Genomic DNA, 26,486 nt, shown 5'->3' with positions numbered 1-26,486 from the left:
GTTCTCTCTCTGAGGAGAAAAGTCGTGTGAGGAGGTGGCGTGTCTGAGAGCTTCAAGCTAACCGGTGAATACGGTGGAAAAATGGCGGATACGTTGGCACTTTTCACTTCCATCGGGCTCAGTGAGCAGAAAGCGAAAGAAACGCTAAAAAATGAGGCGCTGAGTTCCGCCCTGAAGGACGCGATTATCCAGGTAAGACCCAACGAAATTGGGGAAACTCAACTTCCTGGAGGGACAGCTGTGAAATGTGACTGACAGCTACTTTTTTTTCTTCACTTTGTGAGGGACTGTTCGTTATTTATGAGGAGGGAGGTGGCTGAGGCGCAACTTTTTCTTTTCTCCTCACGAAAAAGAACCACAAATATTTTATCCTCAATCCTCCCGAGTGACTTGACTTTTTCTTCACCACAGATTTGTTATTTGATTTTAACTAACTGGTTAACTAACTAACCAACCATCCAACTGGTAAGTTAGTGCAAACGATTTATTTTGGGCAAAATTTTAAATGAGACATATAGAATAAAACTATTTTTATCAACCCTTTGACACATGAGCATATTGGTTAGATTTCTTTTAAAACATGGGAAGAATGTAGTGAGAAACTTCACAAAACATGACCCAAAATGAGCAAGAAATGAGTACAAAAGTCCAATAAAGTTACCTGAAAAAAACAATCATAAAAATGAATTTAAAAATTAAAAAAAAAAAAATCCTGCATTATTTTTTTGTGAGATGCAGTGCTTAAAAAGGTATTTGACATGCCCTGAAGAGTCCCCAAAGGTGCTCTAACTTTGCGTTTAGAGGTACCTTCCGTTGGTTACGTCTCTCGCGTTTGAGTTGTCATTGCAGGGTCACTCTACTTTCATTTTCACATTCTTGAGGTTGTTTACAGATAAGCTTCTCAGGGGGTAAAAAAAGGAAAAAATAGTCACACCTCCCTGTCTGACTGTAACATAGTCCATAAGCTATTGACATACACACATTTTAAGGGACAAAACGAGTAATTCCTGTATTTTCTAATTGTTTTCAATAGGCCCAGCGTGCCCGTGGGGCATCAGGAGTGGACAAAGCCATGGGGACATTGCTGTACAGTCTGGCCTCTCGCCTTAAAGACACCAAACGCCTGGCATTCCTCTCAGACAGTATAGCTCAGAGCAAAATCTGCACAGAGCTTCAACTGGCAGGTGATTTCTGATGTCTCTAACATGTTGCAACCTGACATTTTTCAGTCTAGACTCACTATGATATGCATTTTAGTTTGATGGTTTGCCAACAGAGTCTGGGTAACAACGCTATTGATGAATATAAACTATGCATCCTGACACCACACCCAGTGCAAATTCTGTCTGAAGAAAGCTTGCGAAGCTTGTGGTAATGACAAGGATTTAAAACTGTGCAGTTCACACGGCATATTTTAAAAAGATAATTATGTGGTGGTAGACAAACATCATAAAACTAGGGTGTGCATGAAATGTTTCAGTATCACACATAATTTTGTTATTTTTTCTCCTTTTTGTCTCTTTGTTGTTAATATTTTTTTTCTTTTATAAAACTGAAACTTAGAAGTAAATGAGTTACTAATGAGAACATGCTTAGTAAAAAAGAGTAGGTTTAATAAGCTTAAGCTTCAGCCTGTAATCTTTCTGTCTATACTTTTTATTTTTCCTTTTAATTTAAAACCTTGATGTTATTTATTCTTTATGGAAAAGTGTTAACAAAGATCAAAATAAATTACCACGATCACAATTACAAAGCATCGAGACCGGAAACCATAATTAATGAGTGCCAACCTGATTAAAGAACCACCAAAATGAATGAGAAAGGTCTGTGGACATAAATAACTGGAGAAAAGGACTGCCTGCTCCATTAATTCCTCCTCCCCCCTTTATGCAGCTGCACTTGAATTTGTGAAGAGTAATCCTCAGGGCCCCATCAATCAGAAAGAGTTTGAAGAAGCATGTGGAGTAGGTGTGGTCATAACACCGGAGCAGATCGAAGATGCAGTAAGTGAACGATCTTACACTGTCTAGAAGTCATTTTTATGAGCTTTACTGGGCATGGTGTGTTCAGTGACAGTGGAATGTCATGCAGGTGGAGTCGGTGATCAAGAAGCACAAGGAACAGCTGTTAAAGGAGAGGTACCACTTCAACATGGGACTGCTAATGGGTATGATGTCACACTTAATTAAATTTTTTTAAACCATAAAAGCCTGACAGACAATGAGCACGTCTCTCTGAGCTGTGGTGTCTGTTGCAGGTGAGGCACGCTCTGCCCTGAAATGGGCCGACGGAAAGGTCGTCAAAAACGAGGTGGACATGCAGGTGTGTTTTAAAGAAGGAGAATAAGTTTAGATGTGTCTGTCAATGTGATTGATTATTTGTATCTGAGGATGTTCTGTTATTGTCTCTATATACTGTAACTAACTGTGGCTTTGGTCTTAAAGGTCCTGCACCTCTTAGGTCCCAAGACAGAGGCTGACCTGGAGAAGAAACCTAAGGTAACATGCATCATATTTTGGAAAGGAGTAATTGAACATATTGGAAAAATACTATTATTTATTTTATTCCTGTGCCCACCCAAAAAGTGTAGGGTCCCAACGGTTATTGAAAACCAGGAAAAATCATGGAATTTAACAGACTCATTTTCCAGGTCTGAAGAAGTTTAGGAGAAGTTTTGGTTTGCTGTTTGTTGTAAAATTGTTACAATAATTTCCTTGGATAAACTTCTAGGCAATGTAACATAATGGTACATTTATTTTCTGTAGCCGTCCATTTAGCATATTTCTTAAATGTGTCAATGTTCGTGGTTTTCTTTTTTATCACGTGCGTTGCTCCATTTCCTCCCTGTGTTCAGTTTCTCCCTCATGTATGCCCACTACCTCAAAATTTGTTGAAATAAAGTAAGAATCTGATACGCTGGGAAACATCGGACAAGTTGGGCATAAAAAAAAAGGTATTATGAGCCCTTAAAAAGTCCTGGAAAGGTTTTGGAATTTTGTCCATGAAAACGTAGGAACCCTGGAAGTAGTTTGGCACATGGCCTCATGTGAAATCACAACTTTCATTTTTAGACTTTATTTTTGTGCAGATTTAAACTACTACTAAAATTAGATATTAAGTGTTTATTTAAGTGCTGGCATATGAATATTGTTACCTTTGGGAAGAGCCAGGCCAGCTGTTTCTATTTTTAAACTTGCATTTCTCTGGATAGCGAAGGATTGACCAGCCTTACTCTGTTGATGATTGGCTAGTGGCCTAATTATTGCCTTTGTTGGGTTGGATTGGTAAGGTTTAAGCAAGAGGAGTATCATTTAAGTCTCTGCAAAACAGCAAATGTCCTTTAATCATTACACTGATTGCTTACATTGCTTTTGGGGGTATATTTATTTGTTTTTCAGCCCCAGAAGGCAAAAGTTGCAGAGAATGACACAAAGGCAAAGAAGGAGGAAGTGGCAGTGAATGGTAAGCATCAGACAGTGGACGGCAGATTGAAGTGAATTTAATTTTATGTTTGTGTCAACATTTTTTATTTTTTAACTGTGCTTGTTGGTTGTTTAGGTGAGGCGATGCCCGGGGAGGGAAAGTCGTTAATGGAGCAGCTCAGAGGAGAGGCGCTGAAGTTCCATAAACCAGGTGAAAGGAAACCGCCTGAACAATTAGATGCAGTTGTTTATGTGCTCGATGCTTTTTTATTCTTCACTCTCCTTTTAGAGCAATTTAAAGGATTTACTTTCTGTGTATGTTGATGTTTCATCGTTACTTTCCGTCACACAGGAGAGAACTATAAAACTGAGGGGTATGTGGTCACACCGAAGACAATGGAGTTGCTTAAAAAGCACTTGGAGATCACTGGTGGACAGGTACAAAAACTTTATATGTGCTGCTTTTGGAGAAGAATGTGATTATGGGTACTGATTTTTCTCCTCTGCATTCATGAACTTTTTTAGATACGTACTCGTTTTCCTCCTGAGCCCAATGGTATCCTTCACATTGGACATGCCAAGGCTATCAACTTCAATTTTGGCTATGCAAAGGTACGTGTCTTTCTGTCCTCCACCCAAAAGCTGTTTAATTCTCTCTGATGCAGCAGTTTTTTTTAACATTGTCTTTTCCTCTAGGCAAACGACGGGATTTGTTTCTTGAGGTATGATGACACCAATCCAGAAAAAGAGGAGGAAAAATACTTCACTGCCATCAAGGACATGGTGGAGTGGCTTGGTGAGTTCGACTTTTGATGTGATGAAAGCTTCACGTACACTCTACATTCATGAAGACAGTTTCTTATCAATATTGCTGTGTTACGCAGGCTACAAGCCGTATGCTATAACGCATGCATCGGACAACTTTCAGCAACTCTACGACCTCGCTGTGGATCTCATTCGCAGGTGAGAGTAGGAACTGTCTGCGTGTGTGTTTGTAATTGTGCACAAGCAGGTCGATGATGCTTGATTCTTTTCTCCGTGTTCCTTCAGGGGTCACGCGTACGTGTGCCACCAGAAAGGTGAGGAACTGAAGGGCCATAATGTTCCTCCATCACCCTGGAGAGACCGACCCGTTGAGGAGTCCCTGGTGTTGTTTGAGAGGATGAAGAAGGGGATGTTTGCTGAGGGAGAGGCTACGCTCAGGATGAAGATGGTCATGGAGGACGGGAAGATGGACCCTGTGGCGTACCGGATCAAATACACGCCACATCATCGCTCAGGAGATGAATGGTATGAAAACCTCAACCATTCTTTTCATCCAGGTAGTTTCACTTAAATACAACATCTTTCTCACAACAAGAGGTGTTTTATTTGTGTCTTATTTTTCTGTGCAGGTGCATCTACCCCACTTATGACTACACCCACTGTCTGTGTGACTCTATTGAAAACATCACACACTCACTGTGCACCAAAGAGTTTCAGGCCAGGTATACATGAATTCTTTGGATTGTTTTTGTTAGCTCAGCTGTATCATAATCTTTCTTGGATGCATACAAAATCATTGTTAATGTTCTGTGTTGGTTCCTTTGTGTTTTCATGAAAGGCGTTCATCATATTTCTGGCTGTGTAACGCTCTGGATGTGTACTGCCCTGTGCAGTGGGAATATGGCCGCTTGAACCTCACCTACACTGTTGTGTCCAAGAGGAAAATCATCAAACTGGTGGAGACCGGCGTTGTCAGGTAAAATATTCATTTGTTTACTGTATGTAAGTTACTTATTTTAAAGGTCCAGTGTGCAGAATTTTGAGGGATCTAATGGCGGAAATGATGTATAATTATCATACCTATGTTTTCATTAGTTTATAATCACCTAAAAATAAGTGTTGTTTTGTTTTCGTTACTTTAGAAGCGATGTTTGTACAATAGCCCAGATAGAGCAATCTGTGAAAATTGAACATTTTGGCCACATGAGCCAGAGTCACATTTATATAAAATTCACAACAGCAATCTTACAAGGTTGGACCTAGAAGTGTAAACAGATTTAACACAGCACAAATTTAAACTGACAGAGTATCTTTGTCAGTGCATAATGAAAAGCATTTATATCTTCAGGATGAGAAAGTAAAAAAAAACACTGAATTAAACAATCTGTAGAATATAGTGAGTTGTGTGGATGCATAATGCATTCACTTGGGGGAAAAAAACATCTGCCCTTGTTTTACTAAATTCACGAGATACTTCTGAAAATGAGAATTCACAAGATTAATATCTCATAAATTCAGAAAAACAACCTGATTCTTTTTCCACATAAACTTTTCTCAGATAATTATCTTGTTCATTCCGAAAAACAGGTCAATTTTCACATACACCATTTCTAAAATGAAAACATCCATCACGAAATATAGGGTTTTACAAGAGAGCCTACTGATAACATGAGTGAATTTAACCCATGTACTCTTCTCACTGTAGTTTGGGCTGCAGTATATTGACCACAGCTTCTTGTCTTCACGCTACACAGAATCTGTTTCGTAACTGTTGAAAATATGTTATCTAATTTCAGAGACTGGGACGATCCCCGACTCTTCACTCTGACTGCACTGAGGAGAAGAGGTTTCCCACCAGAGGCAATTAACAACTTCTGTGCGCGGGTATGCACAATGGACAGAAGGATGAATGGGTGGATGGAGAAACTAGTAATTAAATGCTTGAGTATGGTGCTGTGGTGTTATAATAAGTTGCATCTGTTGGCAGGTCGGAGTCACAGTTTCCCAGACGACAACAGAGCCCCACCTTCTGGAGTCATGTGTGAGGGACGTGCTAAATGAAACGGCACCCAGAGTTATGGCTGTGCTGGACCCACTCAAAGTCACCATAACTAACCTCCCTGAGAACTTCAAGGTTTGTCAAAAATACGTAGTGATTAAACTGTCCCCCGAGGGCTTGTGATGTTCTTTATATTTTTATGTTTTGTCAAATCATAGGTGCTGAATCCTCATGTTGTCTTTTTTTTCCTGTATCAGTCAGATGTACCAGTACCAGACTTCCCTGCCAACGAGGCCAAGGGCAGCCACACAGTCCCATTTTCACGGACAATCTTCATTGAACAGAGTGACTTCAGAGAGGTACAAGCAGCAGACTATATCTGTGCAAATTTTGGGTTGCGGGCAAATGATGATGATGTTCTCCTCTCCTTTTGCAGGTGATGGAAAAGGGCTACAAGCGTCTGACCCCAGATCAGCCTGTAGGTTTAAGGCACGCGGGGTATGTCATCTCTCTCCAGAAGGTCATCAAGGTAAGGCTCCAGATGTTTTTACGGTGCAGTCAGACCAGATTTGTCAGGTGAAATGTACTCGCTAGGTGGGACAGGAGGTGGTGTGGGTAGTGTACACTACTGGAGCTAGCATGCCTAGCCAACTAACGGCAGTAAGAAAATAAGCAGCTACTCCTCAAATGCTAAGATAGCTTGCAGAGTTTGTTTGTAAGAATGATAGGCACATTGTCAAGTGCTTTAGGTAAAATAACTATTCAATTATAGATAGTTTTATGCATATTTGATTTCCCAATGGGCTTATTACACTGAAATGTCAAGAATATGTGCGATCCTGTCATGATACGCTCTCAGTAATTTTTACTTTCCTCTGTGGATGTCTTAATCTACTTACACACTATTTTATGTTGCCATCTGTCCTCACAACATGTCCTTTGTCTTGGCTATGTCTCTCAGGACACTCAGGGTAAAGTGGTAGAACTGGAGGTGAGCTGCTGCAGTTCTGAGACTGCATTGAAACCAAAGGCCTTCATCCACTGGGTCAGCGAGCCGTTGTTGTGTGAAGTGCGCCTTTATGAACGACTGTAAGTCACAAAAATCACTCCACCAATACTCCATGTAGAAAACTCACTAAAAGGTATGTTATGCAGGAAATGTCGGTCACTGCTTGTAAACAGTATCACCAGCGGGAGAGAAAGTCCAGATTCAGGTGTCACGTCGCTATAATTGAATGTGGAGGCTCATGCACACCTCGAAAATCTTGTTGACTGGTGCATAAGAGGAGATTGTCCATAAGTGAAGAAAAGACAATTCCTTCACACTGTCCTATTACTTGCAGTAAACTTTCTTAATCAAACAAAGTTTCAGTCCTCAAAACCTTCATCAGGTTAAGTCTAAAAGTTTATTGCAAGTTATAGGACAGTATGTGGGAATTATCTTTTCTTCACCTTGCTATATTTGCATTTCTCCTGCACTGTGTCCACGATTTTGTAGCTTTCTTTTGGGCACTTGCTGCTTAAAGTGATGATTACTATCTTTCCGAAGTTCTTACTGCACCGAGACACAGCAAAATGAGAAGAGGGCAGTGTCTCTGCAGATAAAGACACCACCACACATTTCTAGTGGGTCATAAGTGCTGATTAAGAGGGATTACTTTTGTATAAGTATATATAAAGTATTGCATGGTAAACTTTTTAACCAAAACATCTTACTGTGTTTGCAGGTTCCTGCACAAACATCCAGAGGATCCGTCTGAAGTGCCCAACGGCTTCCTGACCGACATCAATCCCGTGAGTTCCTCTGCTCTCCTGTGACAGAAAGCCTGCTTTCATCAACTGAGATGTGTTGGTGTGTGTAGTGACTGTTTGTGTGTCTTCTTTTTGTCATTTAGGACTCCCTGCATGTGATCAGCAGTGCCTTAGTGGATACCTCAGTGAAGGGAGCAAAAGTTTTTGACAAATTCCAGTTTGAGAGAGTTGGCTACTTCTCCCTGGACCCCGACAGCACCGCAGATAAGGTACAGTAAGACCAAACAACTGTGTGTTATATATATATATTAGAATTTCTTGCAAGCTTCTGTTTTAGCTCATTTAAGGAATTATTTGTTAATCTATTCTGGTTGAAAACAACATAAGTGTAAGTGTATTTTGTCTTTCCCTGCAGCTTGTCTTCAACAGAACAGTCACCCTCAAAGAAGACCCCGGGAAGATCTGATTGACTTAAGATCAAGCTGCACTTCCTGCTTCCCATGAGCCCACAGATACATGTCCAAATTGTTTGCGTCTCTTAATGTGAAATATCAGCCAGTGCACAGACCGCTCAGGCTGAGACTGACCCAGAATCAAACACTGTAATAATTACAGTACCCAATTTCTGAACCACAGTTCTCTTGCAAGAATCTGACCCACTTAAAATGGAAAATATGACTCTATTTATTGATTTGTTGGCTCTGAAAACAAAATTACTACAGTGTCACTTCTTTGCTCAATCTCAGCCTTGGTCAGTCAGTGTCAGAGTCTTATTGACTCTTTTTCTATATCTGCTGCAATGATATTCACTTACAGTGTTTCCTCTTTGTTGAATGCAACTTTGATCATTGTTTAACAAAGACCTCATGTAGGTTGATTTAATATTTGCACTGAGCTGGTGTTACACAAAGGAGATGCTCTCAGATGCCATACATGACTTTCTTATAAAGGTGGTGGATCACTGCCAAACATTCATGTGTGTTTTTTAATATTCAGAGGGGTGTACATGTGTCCTTTTGACAGGAGACAATAAATAATTGCTGAAAAACTGCATTGTCTGTTTTAATAACTAGAAAATTCTGAAACTGATGTCAGTATTCTCCTGTGAGTGATATTTTAGACAATGATATTTTACTATCAGAACTGAATGTTTGGTCAGGTTTAGTTAACTAAAGTTACTGCGAAAAAGTTGTTCATACTATTTACAAAAACAGTAAAATATACAAAAAGTCACATGCAAGCAAAAAATGCCACTCATTAAGGTTTATTGCAAAAAGTGAACACCGGTGAACCAAAGGGATTAAACACCCCACTGTTCATGGGAAAGTGCAGAAATGTCAGCTTTGGTTTTGTGTCCAGTGTTAAAATTGCAAATTTCTCTGAACATGTTTAAATATATAGCAATAATCAATAGCCTTTTCATGATGACTAATTATGGTGTCAAAGAGAGTTCAATAAGAGTAGAGAGGCAATGGTAAAATATAAATAAAAAAATCATTCCTTTCCTTTCATGGCCCAAAATTGTAATTTCAGTAGTTAACTACATGGATAATGGCCAGAACAAAAAGTAATTAACCTACTTTAATAATTCTGCCAAAGTGAATGTAGTTAAAACTAAGAGCAATTGACTAATACCAAGATTTGCTTGGAGGACCTGCTCTATATGTAGATATAAACAGTTGATTTTAAGGTGACATTAACAGTATTTTTATTTTGAGGTGATGATGTAAAAAAAAAACTAACATATTGTTAGGAATATTATATTCCACATCTGCCAATAGGTGCCACAAAATCGACCTTAAACCTTGGTTTACTTATGGACACTGACCTAAAAGTCAACAGCCACATAAAGACAGTCATAAAATCAGCCTATGGCCACCTGAAAAACATAGCAAGGATTAAACGATTTCTATCTAAACAAGATACAGAAAAACTTGTTTGTGCATTTATTTTCATTGATTATTGTAAAGATGTCTTCACGGGTCTCAGTAAAAAAATCAGACAGCTGCAGCTTGTCCAGAATTCTGCTGCCAGAGTCCTTTCTAACACCAAGACAGGAGCATATTACACCTGTCCTTCAATCGCTGTACTGGCCTTCTGTGTGTCAGATGATAGACTTTTTAAGTACTGTTACTTATATATAAAGCACTACATGGCCTCAGGCCTAAAAACATTTCTAATTACTTGTATGCTATGATGCATCCTGACCCCTCATTCACAGGATCAAAACCAAGCAAGGTGAAGCAGCTTTTGTTTTTTATGCTCCCCATGTGTGGAACAAACTCCCTGAACACCTGTGGTCTGCAGAAACATGTTAAAATCAGGGCTTAAAACTTAATTGTTTTCTGTTGCTTTCCAATAACATTTTTTTTCTCTGGCTTGTGCTCTTTGGCTGTCTTTCAGTGTTTGAATGCAATTTTAATGTTTTCGTAATGTAATGTATTTCTGTGCCCCTGTAAAGCACACTGAATTGCCTTGTGTCTGAAGGGTGCTATATAAATAAACTTGCCTTGCCTTAAGAAAACAATATGATCTGCAATCAGGCAAATATCACATAATAATACTGAACCAATACTGATATCAGCCATAAAAGAACTGTGTGTTTTGATGCCTAAACCCCAAATTTTGCAAAGGAATGGTAGAAAAAATACATTTTAAGCTGCAAAATAGTTTCTATGGATATTAATATCTGACAGGGAAAGATGCACCCTCTCCTCCACTATTGCCAATGCAACAGAAAGTGAAAATAATTAGTCAAGCAGATATTTGGTCCAAACAGAAAGCGGTGTGGGGAAATGCAGACCATGCTGAAATGTAGTGCGTGGGAATTAACCCTCAACTGCCCAGAGCTCCCCGAGCGGCACCCAAATATTCAGCGCATCTCTTCGGGACTACCTTAAAAGATTCAGAAGTCAGTGAACCACTAGGAGCGTCTGTCTGGCATAACTGGGTGTTTAAGGTGGACTGACATCTACATGATCTTGACGGCCGCTCTCCCTGCGTGTGTCGCCTTTAACGGACCATCCTACTAGAGCCAGTTACCGCGATATCAAGCGGGGAAAATACCGCGATAGCAGGACAGGGTTACAAATCGCCTGCCTATTGGTCTGAGGGTACTGTTGTAAGATGGCGCCCAGCGAAATATGAGTGTTTGAGAAAAAGAAAAACTACAGCTAGCAATCTGACGAAAATAAAGGAAAATAAAGAATAGACCAGCCACACGGGAGCGTGAGTAGCACTTCGCTTCGCTGCTCGTTGGAAGACGAGCGGTGTTTCGAGGGCAGAGAAGCGGCTGTGAGCAGCTCGAGCCTCGGCCCGTTGAAGAAGAGAGGTAGCTAGCTAACGCGCCTGCTAACGTTAGCCTGCTAGCTTTGAACATAACAGAAAAGAAGGTAGTCGGTGTAACGTTATTGAGAGGAGATTCACCGGTTTTCTGATGCTTTCTGTGTTGTACCACCTGCTATGTAGCCGCCGTGTTGTTGTTTGTGCACATGGTCGCATTGTTACACTTTACTAAGCACAGCTGTAGCTGTATATTATTTGCAAACAACACGCGGCTAGTTAGCCGTCTACCTGGCTAACCTAGCTTGTTGTGTAATCAGCTGTTAGATTAGCTATTGTAGCACTACTGCACCATGCGTATAATCGTAAATTAATTGCGCAAAACTTGCGTGTTTTCATTATGTAGCAGCCTCCATCGCTGCTTTGAACACTGCATCGGATTTGGAAAGTGGCCGCGCTTTTGTCCCTGCTCGTACACAGTCAGATAGATTTAACCCTTTCGTATTACCATCTGTCTGTGTTGCAACTGGACAGTGATCTGTTGGGCACTTTGTAAACAATGTGACGTTTGACTGATGTCAACACAGAATTTTTGTCCGACAATTGTCTCTTATTTTCAGGTTTTCAAATGTTTTTGAGTTGCAAAATTTTCGGCATGATTGAAATGTGATTAATATTATTCTTTGTTTATACAGATATATACCGATCAGGCACAACATTAAAACCACAGACAGATGAAGGGTGAAGTAAACAGAGTGTATCATCTTGTTACAAAGCAAGCAACATGTGGATGCGACTTGACATGCTCCTCTCAACCAAACATTGTTGCAGAACAAATACATAGAGCAAAAACAGCTCAGAGATGGCCCAAGGACTGTCACAAAGAGATCAAGGTGTTTACCTGTCACCAAAATATACCAGATCCCAATCTGATCAAGCATCTGTAGGACTTATGGTAGCCCATCTCATAACCCACAGAACTCATGTGCCGTCTGAGCATGCCGTTGCCATGACAATGTATAATTGGTCTGCAACAGAGTTTGGATTGATGAGGTGTGTCAAGTAGCATCCACATGATTTTCCAGGACCCAAGGTGTCCCATCAGAAGATTGCATTGTTAGAAGATGATCAATGTTTATCACTTAATCCGTTTTCGGTTTTAATGTTTTGGCTTGGTGTACAGAGTGTTAATAAGTCTGCAACTAATTCAAAAAAATCCTAAATGATTTCCTCCTGTCCTCAGATCCTCCCTATAAAAGAAGACACTGTCAGCAGCAATGAATAACTCCCTGGATGGTACAGGCTCCTATGAGGAGCTTGTGAGGCAAAAAGCTCGGAGCATCCCCCAGCATCGCATGAAGGAGTTTCTTGAGTCCTTGGCCAGTAAGGGCCCAGATGCCCTGCAGGAGTTTAGCCAGCAAGGAGGAGATACAACGACCACCACCACCACTATGGTCTACCAACAAGAGGCTAACTGTATCTACACAGACAGCACAGAGGTGGCAGGGTCATTGTTGGAGCTGGCTTGTCCGGTAAGTCAGCATACTAAGATGATCGTAAAGCAGTATTTTAAAGAAATTAAATAAAACTCTCTGACAGACACTGTCTCCTGATGCAGGTTCAGGTGCAGGTCCAGCCGCAGCAGCAACAGATACAGGAGTCCACGTCTCAGCAGCAGGCTGTACAACAGAATACAGAGCAACAGATAGTGCAGGTTTGTACCTTTTTATTATACATTTTGTGTTCTGTTTATCATACCAATCCTTTTTTTTTAATCATCGGCTTTCTAAATTGACCTCAACGTCTCAATTTTCAGGTGCAGATACAGGGCCAGCAGCAAGGTCAGATGCTGGGTCAAGTCCTCCAAGTGCCCTCTGGGTCTCATCAGCAGCTTCAAGGTGTGACTACTGCACAGCTGATTCAGCCCGGTGAACTTACTGAGGAGCAGCACCAACAGGTACACGCTTAAACAAGGGCTGTACCTGACTCAGAATTCAGTCCAGTTATATTTGTCCCTTAAATACGATTATGAGATGATTCCCTTTTTCTATTTAAAGATTATAAGTTTGAATGGGGCTCAGTGGGACATTCAGTGTGACAGCGGTATTCATGTAAAATAGAACATAAACAAGATAACGGTGCTAATGACAGATCGACAGTGTGCAACAATATGAGCAATATTATATTTGCTGACACTAGATACCCAAAAAGCCAGTGGTGCATAAGTTGTTGTGAGCTGTAAATTCACCACTTTGAAGGAGAAGTGAGAAGATAATGTTATCTGTGAGCCTTGCAGTGCAGATCTCTGCAGCAGCTTCTACTAAAGAGTAGCATGACAGTCAAGAGCACTTACTCTGCAGCAAATCTGGGGAACAAAACAACCCCAGAAGCACATTGCACAGCACACTGACTTGCAAAAAACAAATGCTCAACTTGAAAGAATCTCAGTGTATTGAGGGGTCTCTGACTGATGATTTGAATCTCTGACTTTTGGGGGGCAGCTCTAATGTAAACACAGAATGGTAGAATTGCAATTTTTATCATCATCCAGAATTTGAATTTCATTACCATCATTACCTTTTTCCTGTATGTTTTAGCTGCAAGCCCAGCTGGTGGCAGCTGTTGCAGGAGGACAGCAGATTCAAATCCAGACAGTGGGGGCCCTCTCTCCCAGCCAGCAGCAGGACAATGTTGAGAGGAGGGTACTGGGAACCACTGTTGCCACATCACAGGGAGCAGGTGTCCTCCAGCCAGCCAAGAAGCGCAAGGTTGACATGCCCATCACTGTGTCCTATGCCCTGCCTGGTCAGCAAGTAGCCACAGTCCTGGCTATCCCTCAGGGACAAGGCCAGCAGCAGAGTTATGTGTCCCTGCGGCCGGACCTGCTAACTGTGGACAGCTCCCACCTTTACAGTGCCACAGGCACTATCACCAGTCCCACAGGGGAGACCTGGACAATCCCTGTCTATTCTGCTCCTGCAGCTTCCGGAGGCCGCGAGCAGGTCACACACATTGCCATCCCCCAGGAGGCCTATGGAACAGTGCAGGTTGCAGGGCCAAACACTACAACAATGACAACAATGCCAACACAAGTTACTGTTGAAAATGACAAGCTGAAAAGTCAAAGTCAAACAGTGCAGGCTGTGTCCAGCATAACAAGCTCTGGGGGAATGGGAGGCCAGGAAGAAGTGGTGCACACACTGGCTGCAAACACGCTGTTCCCAGCCCAGCTGATGAACGGAAACATCCACATCCCAGTGGCAGTGCAGGGCTACTCCAACGCTACACAGTCCCTCATCTGGGATCCACAGCAGCAGGTGCTGCACACACAGGGGCTGTCAGGGCAGGACGCGCAGCAGCTGCAGGTATTAAAACGTGTTATGTTGCTCTTTTATTTTGGCCAGATACACAGATTGACATGTATTGATTGACTGCATCATGAGCTAACAGTGTTGGTGTGTTTATGTCTGTGCAGGGTCAGACAGTGGTAGCAGAGGTAGATGGTCATGGCCAGCAACAAGTGCAGGTGCAGGAGCTGCTGCTGCCTGCCACCCTGAAGCCAGAGGAGGGGCTGGAGGTGTGGGGGCTTTGGGCTCAGCGGAAAAATGCAGAGTTGGAAAAATCTGACAAAAATAAGCTGGCCCCAATTGGCCGTAAGTGCAGACACACAATTTTTATTATAGCGTTACGGCAATATTTTGTTTTTGATGCTTGTCTGTATTGTTGTAATCGCTTCTCTTTCAACCAAATCACCAGGTTGTGTGTGTGTGTGTGTTTTAGGACGCCAGGCACTACGTTTCCAGGAGGACTTGGTGTCGTGTGCAGTAGCTGAGCTCTGCATGGGTCTGTCTTTGATGACAACAGAGGCTCGGGGGATGGAGGGAGAGTCTTATGAGGCGGATGTTCTCTACTATGTATTTCTGTGTATACAAAAAGTAAGTTCACGCAAACACACTCACCCTCTCCTTTCAGCATCCATTCAGTCTCTTTTAAGTACTCGGTTTTGAATTGGAAACACTGACCGCATCTTTCTTTTTCCAATTTTCCCCGCAGTATCTGTTTGATAATGGTCGTGTGGATGACATTTTCTCAGATCAGTACTATACTCGCTTCGCTCACAGTCTGCACCAGATCCTGGAGCCTTGGAGGCCATCTATTCATCCGCTAGGTGTGGACAGAACTTGTTTACCAAAACTTATGTAGACCTGCGATGTGTTTTGCTCTGTAATCAACTCTGTTTTTTCAACTCATTGTTCATCGCATATACAGTGTGTAATATTGAGTACAGAAACCTACCATGTTAGGGGTGTCACCAATCAAAAATTCTAACTCATCTCACCCCAATATGATGTTTCAATTTTCATAAAGATAACGATGGAACAAGTGTGCAAGTGTAGCCCCACACAGGATAATATTAAAATAAATTTGGTAGATAGCTACACGTAAGACACATACTGCCTGTACTGGCTTTGTTGTAATATCCACTGGGAGATTACACTCGCCATAATTTTTACAACTCAGTATAATGCTAATTTACTACGTATTATAACTGCTGACTTTTCATTAAGAGTGTGTATTTCCAGTTTTGTAGCTTATCATGATTAATAAGCTATCATGATTAATAAGATCCTGTGCTCATAAACGCAAACATATAAAAACTGTATTTAAAGATGTTTTTTATCAGTTTAAGAGTGAATGCAGGTTCCAGCTTTGAATTTATTTTTTTAAAAATCATTTTTTAATATAAAGCTTCAAGATATGCGTATAAAATGATAGCAATGACATACCTGACACATAGCATTGCAGTGAAAAAAAGAGATAAATGAAAAATAAACAAAACAATATTAATGACAATGACCCCACCCTCCACCCCAAGCTTTTTGTTGATCGGTCTAACACTGTAAATAACACAACTAGCAGTTGTCATTGATTACATTTTTAACTGATAGATTGTGCTATGCTCGCTGAAACTGATACACTGCCAGGTCTTCATAGTCATCTTTTTACCTCCTTTACCAGGTTATATCATCCCCAGTCATGTGACGGAGGAGATGCTGTGGGAATGTAAACAGCTGGGAGCTCATTCTCCCTCGACGCTGCTCACAACTCTGATGTTCTTCAACACCAAGTGAGTTGAGCCCGATTTTCTTCAGGCATCACACATAATGATATTTCTTTTTCTTGCATTACTGTCTGTTATATATTCTTGTACATAAGAGCAATTCCTAATTTGGACACAAATAATTCCTTACCCACATATTGACAAAATACAAATACGTGCTGTTTTTCTCTGTCTCCATACACCTATTAATGTATAAACTGTATGTTTTAACAGGTATTTTCACCTGAAGACTGTAGATCAGCATCTAAAAGTGGCCTTTTCTAAGGTGCTGAGACACACCAGAAAGAGTCCCAACAACCCCAAAGACAAGAGCACCAGCATCCGATACCTAAAGTCAACAGAGAGGTTCATAGGACAGAAAGGTAAGAGTGCACATGAATTGGATTTATGCTGTGATGTCTGAGAGGAAACCCTATATGAAGGGTATTAAATAGTTTTTGTGCTGTTGTTTGTTCAGTGACAGATGACATGTACTCAGAGCAGCTGGAGGACCCAGAGAACCCGCTGCGATGTCCCATCAAGCTCTACGATTTCTACCTCTTCAAATGGTAAATATAGACAGGTTTTTATCAGGAAATATGCCAGCATGTTTTTGAGGTGTAAAGGATTTGAATGTAATGAAATATTAATCTACTAAAAGAAGAAAACCGTTAAAAGATGCCTCTTTGTAGCACCATGTGTTTTTCACTCTGGCCAAGGTTAGGGTTATCAAACCATGATGAGAGCCAGAGTGTCTCTTTGAGGTGCTGCTGCTACCTATTAAATAAAACTCCCGTCTTTGTTATTGACATGGGTTGTGGAGTACACGTTGCACTTAAACGTTCAAGTGCTTAGACTTGTGAAAACACTGTTGCTAAGCAACTGACAAAATATGGATGCTTTATAATAACTCTTAGTGGGTTTTTTTTTACCACTCAAATGGTAAAAGATTTTTATGTTTTCTGCCTTTTAATAATTTGCTTCAGAATAAAGGCAACTAACTTCTTTGGCCTCAGCTATCTATAAAAATGTCAGCGTCCTTTGCAACTTGTGAAGAGGGAAAAAAGTTTTTTATTAAATATATATACACATTCGAAAGAGAAAATGGTTTGCAGTGTGGGAATAAAATTGAACATGATCATATTTAACGCACCAAAAAAAGAACTGCAGTGCACCGTAGTCCACATGTGAAGACCCAATACCAGTGATGGCATAGATGGTGTTATGCACACATCTAAAAGAAAAACAATGACCAGTGTACCAAACTCTATCAACACCTGAGAGCCCATCTGAGTGAGAAAGCTGATTCTAGACAAGAGGCGAACGTCCTGCAAAGCACCCTAAAGCAAACCGCAACTGCTATTGCTGCAGTGCTAATTTGCTGCAATAGTTTTGGCGTCTGGTCTATTTTGTTTTCTATATTATTTTAGTTTAGCCAAGTATCACTGTTAGACGCGAAGACACACATACAGACACATTCACACACAAGCAGACAGACAGACAGAATTTGAATGTAAAAGGTACTAATTTCTGCTCTTTTATTGTGATGGTTTGCTGTGTTTCTCTGTTTTCAGTCATTGTAATATGAATATGTTTTGGATTTTGGATTTGAAGACATATTCATCTTTTATTCAGATTTTCTTTTTTACATTTTGTAGATTAAATTATTAATGGATATAATCTAAAAATAATCAGTTCCAACCATAATGTCAGTAGGATGAATGGTGCGGTGGCCAGTGCTTCCAGAATAAGAGCCCCATTATAAAAACACTGATTTAGCCTTTTAGGGCATTATCATGACCCTGTGCTATTATACCACTACCTTGGAATTATAAGGTCCTATGTGCCCCCCGAGTGCTTTTAAGTTTTTTGAGTTTCAAAGTTTTGCATCCAAATTGCACAAATTATATTAACCTTTTTGTTTTCCAAATAAGTTCAAAAAATGCATATAACTTAAAAACAAGCTCACATAATCTTAATAAGTTGTCACAGAAGAACAATATTTGAACAACTCAGTTTGGCAAATGTCTAAAACTTAAATATGACAGCACACCTTTCCACTAATCCTCTCCCTCAGTTGCACAAGAGTATCCGATAAAATCATATAGTAGGCAGAGACGGGCTAAAACTGTAACTTTGACATCTGGTGAATGAGTGCACGTGGAAAACGTGCTCACACTGTTCTCTGGGTCTCTGTCAGTCCGCAGAGTGCTAAAGGTCGCAATGACACCTTCTACCTGACTCCTGAGCCTGTGGTGGCTCCGAACAGCCCCATCTGGTACTCGACTCAACCAATCCCAAAAGAACAGCTGGAGCAGATGCTCACCCGCATCCTCGTCATCCGCGAAATCCAGGAAGCCATTAACATGTCGGAGAGCGTGCACTAGTTGGACTGGAGGATCAAACGGACTAGACTCTTCCTTTTTCTCTTCACCCAGCCTTTGATTGCTCATTATAAGTAGTTTTCTATTCTCTCACACCCTCTTGTGGTCTTTAAGGGTGGCATGTATATGTTTATATTCACTATGTGTGAGCATATCTTACATTCACGGACTGTACATAAAAACCGATACAGATAATAATTTGTCTTATTGAGGCAATCTCTCAACCTTACCATCATATTTGTTTTTCTTTCTGTTTGGCCAAAGGATGTATTGTCTAATCTTATTGGACCTGAACTCTAATTTAAATGTTATTTTAACTGTTGGTCATCCTCACCAATAGTCTTGAATTTTTCTTCCCCATTTTGTTTTAATCTGTAATATATGTCATATATATTTTCACTGGGTTGGCCTGTGCTACGCTGCTTCTCATAGACATCCCTCTTTGTTGCTCCTCATCTGCCTTGGTCACTGTTGAGTGTAACAGTGAATACCTCAGTGGTATTAAGACTGCATCAAATAGCCAAACATAGGCTGAAAGCTCATTTTCAAGTTGTGTGAGTTCTCCCCTTTTCTTTGTATTTCACGCTCGTCTGTTTTTCGAGTTCACACGTGGACGCAGCGAACTCTGGAGATGACTCGCTTGTTAGTGATTGTTGTTTGCTCGCTGTTGGACTCGCTCAGCAGCATTGAATCATGCCAGGACACAGACTTTATTGCAATACAGTGTCACCACTCGCCCTGCAGCTATTAGCACTTGCCACATGGTGGAGACGTTGGCAGACGGAGGGCAAAGGCTGCTGCTGGATCCTCCTTTCTCTCTCCTGTCCATCACAAACCCCCAAAACTCACCCGATGAGGGATCTATTGTATCATACATGTTTATTACATGACAGATGAGAGACTCTAAAGAGTGGGTTAGCCCTTTTATGTTCTATAATGTATAATACTCATAGCTCCTTCATGTACTGTAATGGGTTTCAGTCATCAAAGGAGAATGGCAGTGCCTGTGTGTTTTTGAAACATGACCTTTTTTGTACAGCCACTACACCATGTGTTTGCCTTTCTAGCATGCCTGCTTTCAATTCTGCACATGCGTTCATACACATACTGATAGCTTACACAACTTTTTTCCTGCATCTCCCGACGTCACTGCATAGACAGTGGAGGCAAATAAGGATACAAAACTATCGTTTGGCAACACACAAAAGACACCAGGGTTGGAAAAAGTACTCAGATCTGTTACTTAAGTAGATGTAGTAATTCCACAGTAGAGCTGCAAAGAGTAATCAGTGTTTAAAGTGTTCAACTGATAAATTCATTGTCATCTAATCTGATAATTAATTGGTTTTCGTAAAGTTTTAAGAAAAGGAAGTCATAATTCTGCTATTCCAGCGTCTTAAATGTCAATGATTTCTGTTTTCTTTACCCCTCTATTACAGTAAATTTGAATAAATTTAATACATTTTCTTGTTTTAACAAAACAAGATGTTAGGGGAGGTCATCTAGGGCTTTGAGGAACACTGACATTATTTTATAATTTTTAGATTTTTTTTTTGAACAAACAACTTATCAATAATGGGTGAGAAAAAAAATGCTGCATATTGATGTGGTATTTTGTGAGGCAATATTGTGTTGATACACAGACGTCAAGGATTTTTAAATACATTTTAATATTGCAAATAAAAATTTAACTTTTGGTAGCCTTCAACAATAATAAAATCAATTGCTTTTTCAGTCCATTAGATACATTTTGCAGCAATAAGAAATATTTGAAGAAAGAAACTTTATCTTTAAAATGCATCTTATTAGATAAATATGATATGATTTATATTTTAAAGAAGAAACATTGCAATATATGTTATCGCAATACAATAATACAGTATTGTGACATAATTATCCTGATAATTTGATAATGTCGGGCCTCTGGTGATTTCTATTGAGAAAATAGGATACAAGTAAAATAAATGCATAATAATGAAATGTAAAATAAGAATTAAACATGAAACAAATTTTTACTCTAGCTCTTTATCATGCAGATTTAGCGTGTACATGTATCACTTTATCGTGTAGAAATGCTCTGTTACAAGTACAAAAGTATTATCATAAAACTATAAAGCACCAGAAGTAAAAGTACTCCTGCAGAATGAGCCATTCCTGAATAGTATATATTATTAGATTATATTTATTGATGCATTAATGAATACATCACTTTAACGCTGCAGCTGGTAAAGGTGGGACTCATTTAAATAACTTTCTAATACTGCTGGGTAGCTTTATCTAGAATAATACATCAATGTTAGTTGATTTATGTTTCGTGTTAATACTCTGCAAAGTAACCAATGTTACAACAAGTGTAGTGGAGTAAAAAGTACAATATTTCCCTCTGAGATGCAGTGGAGTAGAAGTATAAAGTAACAAAAATAGAATACTCGCGTAAAGTAAAAGTAACTAAAAACCGTATATAAGTACAGTTCTTGAGTTAATGTCCTTAGTTGCATTCCACATGTGTGAGAAAACCTCAGTATTTAACTGCCTGCACAGGGAGCAGCCTTGTCATTGTCCCAGTGGAGGATCAGGTTTGACTTGAATGGCAGGTTTTTTTTTCTTCTCTTATCAATAGAATCTGCTGCGTCTGTGGTTCCTCACCAGCATGTATTTGCATGTTGTCAGGCCAGTTTTCCGCCTGCAGGGCTCATCACATACAGCACACACAGCATTATTTCTGATGTCTTAGATGCTGTATGAGGGCATGCATGATTGGGTTTTTTTTTTAGTCTTGCTTGTTTTTTGTTCTTAGCTTTACAATTTGAGTTCAGGAGGCGTGTGAGCCTGGATTAAACAGTGACGAGGAAGGCAGTAACCTCCTCAGCAGCTTCCCAGGGTGAAAAATCTGCTGCACTGTGTTCTGCGGTTGGTCTGACGGAGGTGTCTGTCGCTGATGGTGATGTCTTCTCCTCCCAGTTCGGCTCCCCCGTCCAGAGGAGCTGCGGGGTTGTTCTTGCATGTGCTGGTTAATTTTTGAATCGGCTCCCTGAATTTGTGGCCTGCTGGGAAAGAGGAGACGCCTAATTAAAATGTCAACTTACATTACAATGACTAATTATACACACTGCCTGTGCCGAAATTGAGTTTGGCGTGCGTTGGTGCTCAGTGGGAGCTTCTTTCTGTGTTCTCACCGTGCTGAGGTTCCTTTACTGAGCCAGTGCAGCAGACAATGATGAACAAATATGTACTGCTCCTGAGCACACACACAGAAATGAGCAGGTAATGAGTATCTCATGTTGGGGACAGTAGAGCACACAGTGTTAATGAGTACAGAGATGACAGATTTATGAGTGTCACAGTGAGAAAGCAATGGATTACATGACAGTGAATTACAGGTATGCATATATATATATACACTTAATAATACAGTCTGAGCAAGAACACAGTCCATTTAACTACATATTAAGTCCATTTTTTATGACTTAAATAAGCAGTGGTGATTTACTAGCACTAGAGTACTTTTTTGCTTTCTTATTGTTACTTCTACTTCAGTAAAAGATTTCAATACTTATTCCACCACTGCAGGTGAATCTCAGTACTTGACTCACCAGATTCTGGACCATCCACATTCGATGTAGTCGTAAATCCTCCACAGCAGCTCTGATATCAGGCTGGATGCCCCTCACACACAGCTGCATCAGCCACAACAATGTCACAAATGTACCTGAACGCCCAACACCTGCACTGAAACACAAACAGAAGATTGACTTTACACAATGTCTCAGACACCGTCTGATTGAAAACTTACATAAACTTGAAAGGGCCAAATTTTTAACATTAGTGAGTAAAGGGTTCCCTGAATGAGAGGGTAATGGGGTGAAGGTCAGAGGTTACACCTGCAGTGCACCACAGCCGGCCCCAGTCGTGGAATTTCTTCCAGTTTCAGTCGCACATGTTCAGTAAAGGCACAGAGCGAGGATGTGTCTTTAGGGACGCCTCGGTCCGGCCAGGTTGGGTAGTAATAGTGTGTGATTATCCTGTCTGTTGGACAGTCTCTCTGAAACACAAACACTTTCCTTCAATCCAGCAACTTCCTCTGTGATTGATCACTGGTGCGGTCAGTGCACGCAGAGGTAATCAGCAGCAGTTTGAAAGTACCAAAGGAGATGATGGATGTTTGTTTCGCTCACCTGTCTGAGGTTAATGGTGGTGATAAAATAATCTGGACCTTGTTTGCGGGTCACTGTTGTCACTTGGATCAGTCCATGATAAACTGTCCCTTGTTCCAGTGGCCAATACTTATCACAGAGCACCTGCACACAATTATAAAGACAAGGTTGTTTAAGACTTTTAAGGTACACTGATAGTATGTATAAAGGAGGCCCAGTGTGTAGGATTCAAGAAGATTATTTTGGCAGAAATTGAATTTAACATTACAAGTATGTTTTCTTTAGTGTATATTCACCTAAAAATAAGAATTGTTTTGTTTTCGTTATTCTCTTTTTATGCACATTATGCTCTTTTTATCTACATAGGGAGCAGGTCCTCATCTACATAGTTCACCATGTTGCACCGCCGTGTTCCTACAGTAACTCAGATCATATAAACCAAATGCTGGCTCTAGATAGGGCCATTTGCGTTTTTTTTATAGCAGCCACTGTAATTAGCATCTCCTCCATGACAAGCTGACACAAATTTTTGTTATTCAGCTTTATTCAGTGTTTTACACGTTTAAATGACCGTTTGTTTTGGAAAGGATGAGACCTCTGCAGATAATTTAGCTCCCGGTAAAACCACCTGAACGTTTGGATCCTAAGTTATCAAAGAAATAAGGTGAGCACACTTTAGCAGGTGCTCTGCTGGTGATCTGTCTCCAACATACCAAGAGGCATCAATGAAACACTGATTTATAATGTGAAAGTGCTTTACTCTGTGTTTTTACTGGTTTAAATAATTTGTTTTGGAGAGGAGGTCACCTCTGGAGATAATTCGGCTCTCGATAAAAATCTACTGACCTATGAACACTGAACGAATTCTAATAGGGAGTTCACACAGTTTCAGATGGTAACAATCTTCAGTCCACACTGCAAGATGCCACTAAATCCCAGACACTGCTCCTTGAAAGAAGTTGTTTGGCATTACAGGAAATTCAATTTTTTGCTTTCTTGATGAGAGTTAGACAAGATTTATATTCACAGGTAATCAGCATGCACACACACACATTCACACACACACACACACACACACACACACACACACACACACACACACACACACACACACAAACTGAATGTCTTGCTCACTATGTCCTTGTGTCTCAGCGCTGTCACCATGACGATTATCCTGACGTTTTGCTCCCACACCATCCTCCAGAAGTCAGCAGTGGTGTTGTGCAAAGGACCCTGGGTGCAGATAAAGTCTCTTTCTGATCCTCCACCCTGAAAACAGACACACAGACATTAACAGACTGACAGATGTTGAGACAGACAGACGGACAGGTGGTAAAGCTACTGGACAGAGTAATGAAAATGAGGTGAATGAGTTCTTACAGGCACAAAATTTGCATTGATGTAGTCAGTGTGCGGTTGGGAGTTTTGAACAGACAGCCTCACGCGACAGTGATCATCTATAGATTGAAAGCAGACAAATTAAAATCTCATACCCTGTTAAACATACTCACTGTAATATTTTCTTGCATTATAAGTTGTGCACTTACATGGCAGTATGTAGGGGTATCTGTTCTTTTCTCTGTTGGCCGGCAAGTCCCCCGCTCTGGACGGGAGGTCTTTGCCAACTTTTTCCAGCTCCTTCATAGAGACAAAGATGTTAGTACACATAACAAACACTTATAGCTTCACAGATCACAAATCTGATCCAATTCAGTTTTAAAACGTACCTCAAACTCCTGTTTAAATCCTCTGTAGTCATTGGCTGTGAGTGTTTGGCATCGAAAATGAAACTCCTGCAGCATTTGGGCTCTTGAGACAGGTTGCACCCTGTGAGGCATGATTCTGTACATTAAACCACTTTAAAAACATTGGTGCACTCGGGCAAAAAGGACAAGTCTAGTGTTAACGTCTTGATGGCTGGTATTGTTTACACTTGCGTGACTGTGTGCATCATCATGGCAAAAATGTGCTCCTGGTGACACCCATTTTAGTGAGAACTAATTTTAGAAACTACTATTTATTTAGTTTTTAATCATTTTCTTCTTTATGGTTGTAATTTTTTGCTATTGATTTGTTACTTTTTCTGTGCTATTTTATGTCTGCTCTGTGATGTAGTTTGGGCTACATGATTGTATGAAAGGTGTGATATAAATAATGTTTGATTTAAGTTGTTCTGTCTTGTCATGGGACTTGTTTACAGTAGCAAAACTATAGAAAACTATCAGCCGTATCAATTCAGCATATTGTCCCTAAGTTTGTGCTTACCTCATGTCTTTTTTGTGTCCAATCTCGTACTTAAACACAAATTTAGCTGGACCTCAGGGTGTTGAATGATGCAGGAAGGATTTCAGGGATGGTGCTATGGAGAAGAAACCAAATCCTGTCACATAAAGTAAACTTTTACACACTTAAACCAATAAATCAATGGATAATTGATCAAAAAAGTGAAAATGAGTGGCTGAGAACATTGTGTCTACCTTTTGTTTTCCCCTCCCCCTGCATGTTATAATGTTTTCCTCCTGAACAGTGGTATGTGACACCAGAGAAAAACACTTACAGATGAGAAAACAGCTGTATCGCACATGTATGAGTTAGGTGCTTTAACAAACACATATTTGCATCTATTTATAGTTGAATTCAGCTTTTTTGTGTATTTTAACCAAGAAAATGATACATTCCAGTTTAAATGTATGTCCTGCACATATTATAAAATAGCAACATACTTGACAAGAACAGCCCAACACACAACACGGAACAATTAGTAAAACTAACCCGACAAGAAAGAAAACCTGCTCCAACAAGTTGTAAACCACAAACACCAACAGCGAGACACAACAGAGCAGAGTCCCAACAGTTTCAGTGTGTTTGTTTCAGGATTACCTTTCCAAACGGGCCTCTGTTGAATGATTAAAGCCTGAAGAGAAAAAGAAAAGGACAACTTTACACTGAGTCATTCTAAGGTTGTCTGGTTTTAATAATACTCTCTCTCTCTCTTTCTCTAACTTGGTCTCTCTCTCTCTCTCTCTCTCTCTCTCTCTCTCTCTCTAACTCGGTCTCTCTCTCTCAGGGGTGGAGGAAGTGTGATGGGTGGAGACAGTGGGAGGAGAGAGGAACACTAAACCTCTGTGGAGGATGTCAGTATAAAGTGGCCTCAGCTACCTTGTAGCCACTGTGTCATTCAATGTTAACTCCAAAAATTATTATTTGTATGTAAAATATTCACCCTGTGTTATGTTGACTATGTGAAGAAAACTTGAAGTAATAGAGGGCCTCTACGTAGGGGCCCGTTGATAAACTCTCACACAACTCATGCAAGTCTCAGTTATCCAGCAGTGTGCCCAGTACTTCCCAAATGTGTGTATTTTCAGTAAAACATGGGGAAGTGTTTAAAGTTTTAATGATAATGCAAGTGTTTGGGAAGTACTGATCATATGACTCTCTAAATGAGACTTGGATTATACAGCACAAGTTGTGTGGGAGTTTGTAGATGGATGTAAACAGATACTGTTGTATTCTTCATTCACCATGGAGACGTGAGAAAAAACAATTCTTCGGAAATTCAATATAACACAGGGTATGTAACTGATAAGCAAATGATCATTTCGGGTTGAAGTATTTACTTAAGTT

The 26,486-nt window shown here is 40.3% G+C and overlaps 3 protein-coding genes across 8 annotated transcripts; 2 read left to right on the top strand and 1 right to left on the bottom strand.

Annotated features, from left to right (window-relative positions):
• The first annotated feature begins 4 nt into the window (after positions 1-4).
• Positions 5-8,989, top strand: qars1 (glutaminyl-tRNA synthetase 1). Its single transcript, XM_042492285.1, has 23 exons — positions 5-192; positions 1,034-1,184; positions 1,894-2,003; positions 2,092-2,167; positions 2,258-2,322; positions 2,445-2,498; positions 3,399-3,462; positions 3,559-3,633; positions 3,775-3,860; positions 3,948-4,034; positions 4,119-4,218; positions 4,307-4,385; positions 4,473-4,712; positions 4,817-4,909; positions 5,026-5,163; positions 5,984-6,071; positions 6,175-6,321; positions 6,444-6,545; positions 6,623-6,715; positions 7,148-7,275; positions 7,914-7,980; positions 8,082-8,207; positions 8,354-8,989. The coding sequence occupies exons 1-23, from the start codon at positions 82-84 to the stop codon at positions 8,402-8,404; spliced, it is 2,331 nt and encodes a 776-aa protein (XP_042348219.1). The 5' UTR covers positions 5-81; the 3' UTR covers positions 8,405-8,989.
• Positions 8,990-11,047: 2,058 nt separating this feature from the next.
• On the top strand, positions 11,048-19,750 carry LOC121947284 (transcriptional regulator QRICH1-like). Of its 3 annotated transcripts, none has more exons than XM_042492265.1 (12): positions 11,048-11,166; positions 12,464-12,752; positions 12,839-12,934; positions 13,037-13,177; positions 13,818-14,585; positions 14,696-14,873; positions 15,001-15,155; positions 15,274-15,388; positions 16,240-16,348; positions 16,556-16,704; positions 16,800-16,890; positions 18,522-19,750. In XM_042492265.1, the coding sequence occupies exons 2-12, from the start codon at positions 12,498-12,500 to the stop codon at positions 18,706-18,708; spliced, it is 2,244 nt and encodes a 747-aa protein (XP_042348199.1). In that variant the 5' UTR covers positions 11,048-11,166; positions 12,464-12,497; the 3' UTR covers positions 18,709-19,750. The 3 variants fall into 3 exon arrangements, with proteins under 3 accessions (XP_042348199.1, XP_042348197.1, XP_042348198.1); XM_042492263.1 differs by having other exon boundaries at positions 11,048-11,269; XM_042492264.1 differs by having other exon boundaries at positions 11,048-11,330.
• Positions 19,751-20,714: 964 nt separating this feature from the next.
• On the bottom strand, positions 20,715-25,888 carry LOC121947049 (receptor-type tyrosine-protein phosphatase V-like). 4 transcript variants are annotated; one of them, XM_042491928.1, is made up of 12 exons: positions 25,740-25,888; positions 25,337-25,378; positions 25,125-25,218; positions 24,587-24,686; positions 24,407-24,497; positions 24,240-24,316; positions 23,994-24,128; positions 22,881-23,003; positions 22,587-22,747; positions 22,299-22,434; positions 21,882-21,943; positions 20,715-21,752 (listed from the first exon to the last, which is right to left on the bottom strand). In XM_042491928.1, exons 3-12 carry the CDS (start codon positions 25,127-25,129, stop codon positions 21,518-21,520), a joined length of 1,125 nt encoding a protein of 374 aa, XP_042347862.1. In that variant the 5' UTR covers positions 25,130-25,218; positions 25,337-25,378; positions 25,740-25,888; the 3' UTR covers positions 20,715-21,517. The 4 variants fall into 4 exon arrangements, with proteins under 4 accessions (XP_042347862.1, XP_042347864.1, XP_042347863.1 ...); XM_042491930.1 differs by lacking the exon at positions 25,740-25,888 and adding an exon at positions 25,632-25,722; XM_042491929.1 differs by lacking the exon at positions 25,337-25,378.
• Positions 25,889-26,486: the final 598 nt, after the last annotated feature.

Source organism: Plectropomus leopardus, chromosome 8 (assembly GCF_008729295.1).
Source record: "Plectropomus leopardus isolate mb chromosome 8, YSFRI_Pleo_2.0, whole genome shotgun sequence".
NCBI lineage: Eukaryota > Metazoa > Chordata > Actinopteri > Perciformes > Serranidae > Plectropomus > Plectropomus leopardus.
The sequence above is the reverse complement of the archived record's forward strand: the minus strand, read 5'-3'. Positions and strand labels throughout refer to the sequence as shown.

Bases quoted from the DNA above. Each gene is read 5' to 3' on its own strand.
- qars1 (XM_042492285.1), top strand. From the start codon at position 82: ATGGCGGATACGTTGGCACTTTTCACTTCCATCGGGCTCAGTGAGCAG. The intron at 2,499-3,398 runs GTAACATGCATC...TTTGTTTTTCAG, and splicing joins ACCTGGAGAAGAAACCTAAG to CCCCAGAAGGCAAAAGTTGC. The intron at 6,716-7,147 runs GTAAGGCTCCAG...TATGTCTCTCAG, and splicing joins CTCTCCAGAAGGTCATCAAG to GACACTCAGGGTAAAGTGGT.
- LOC121947284 (XM_042492265.1), top strand. From the start codon at position 12,498: ATGAATAACTCCCTGGATGGTACAGGCTCCTATGAGGAGCTTGTGAGG. The intron at 14,874-15,000 runs GTAAGTGCAGAC...TGTGTGTTTTAG, and splicing joins TAAGCTGGCCCCAATTGGCC to GACGCCAGGCACTACGTTTC. The intron at 16,705-16,799 runs GTAAGAGTGCAC...TTGTTTGTTCAG, and splicing joins GAGGTTCATAGGACAGAAAG to TGACAGATGACATGTACTCA.
- LOC121947049 (XM_042491928.1), bottom strand. The intron at 24,498-24,586 runs GTACGTTTTAAA...GTCTCTATGAAG, and splicing joins GATTTAAACAGGAGTTTGAG to GAGCTGGAAAAAGTTGGCAA. The intron at 24,317-24,406 runs GTAAGTGCACAA...TTCAATCTATAG, and splicing joins ATACCCCTACATACTGCCAT to ATGATCACTGTCGCGTGAGG.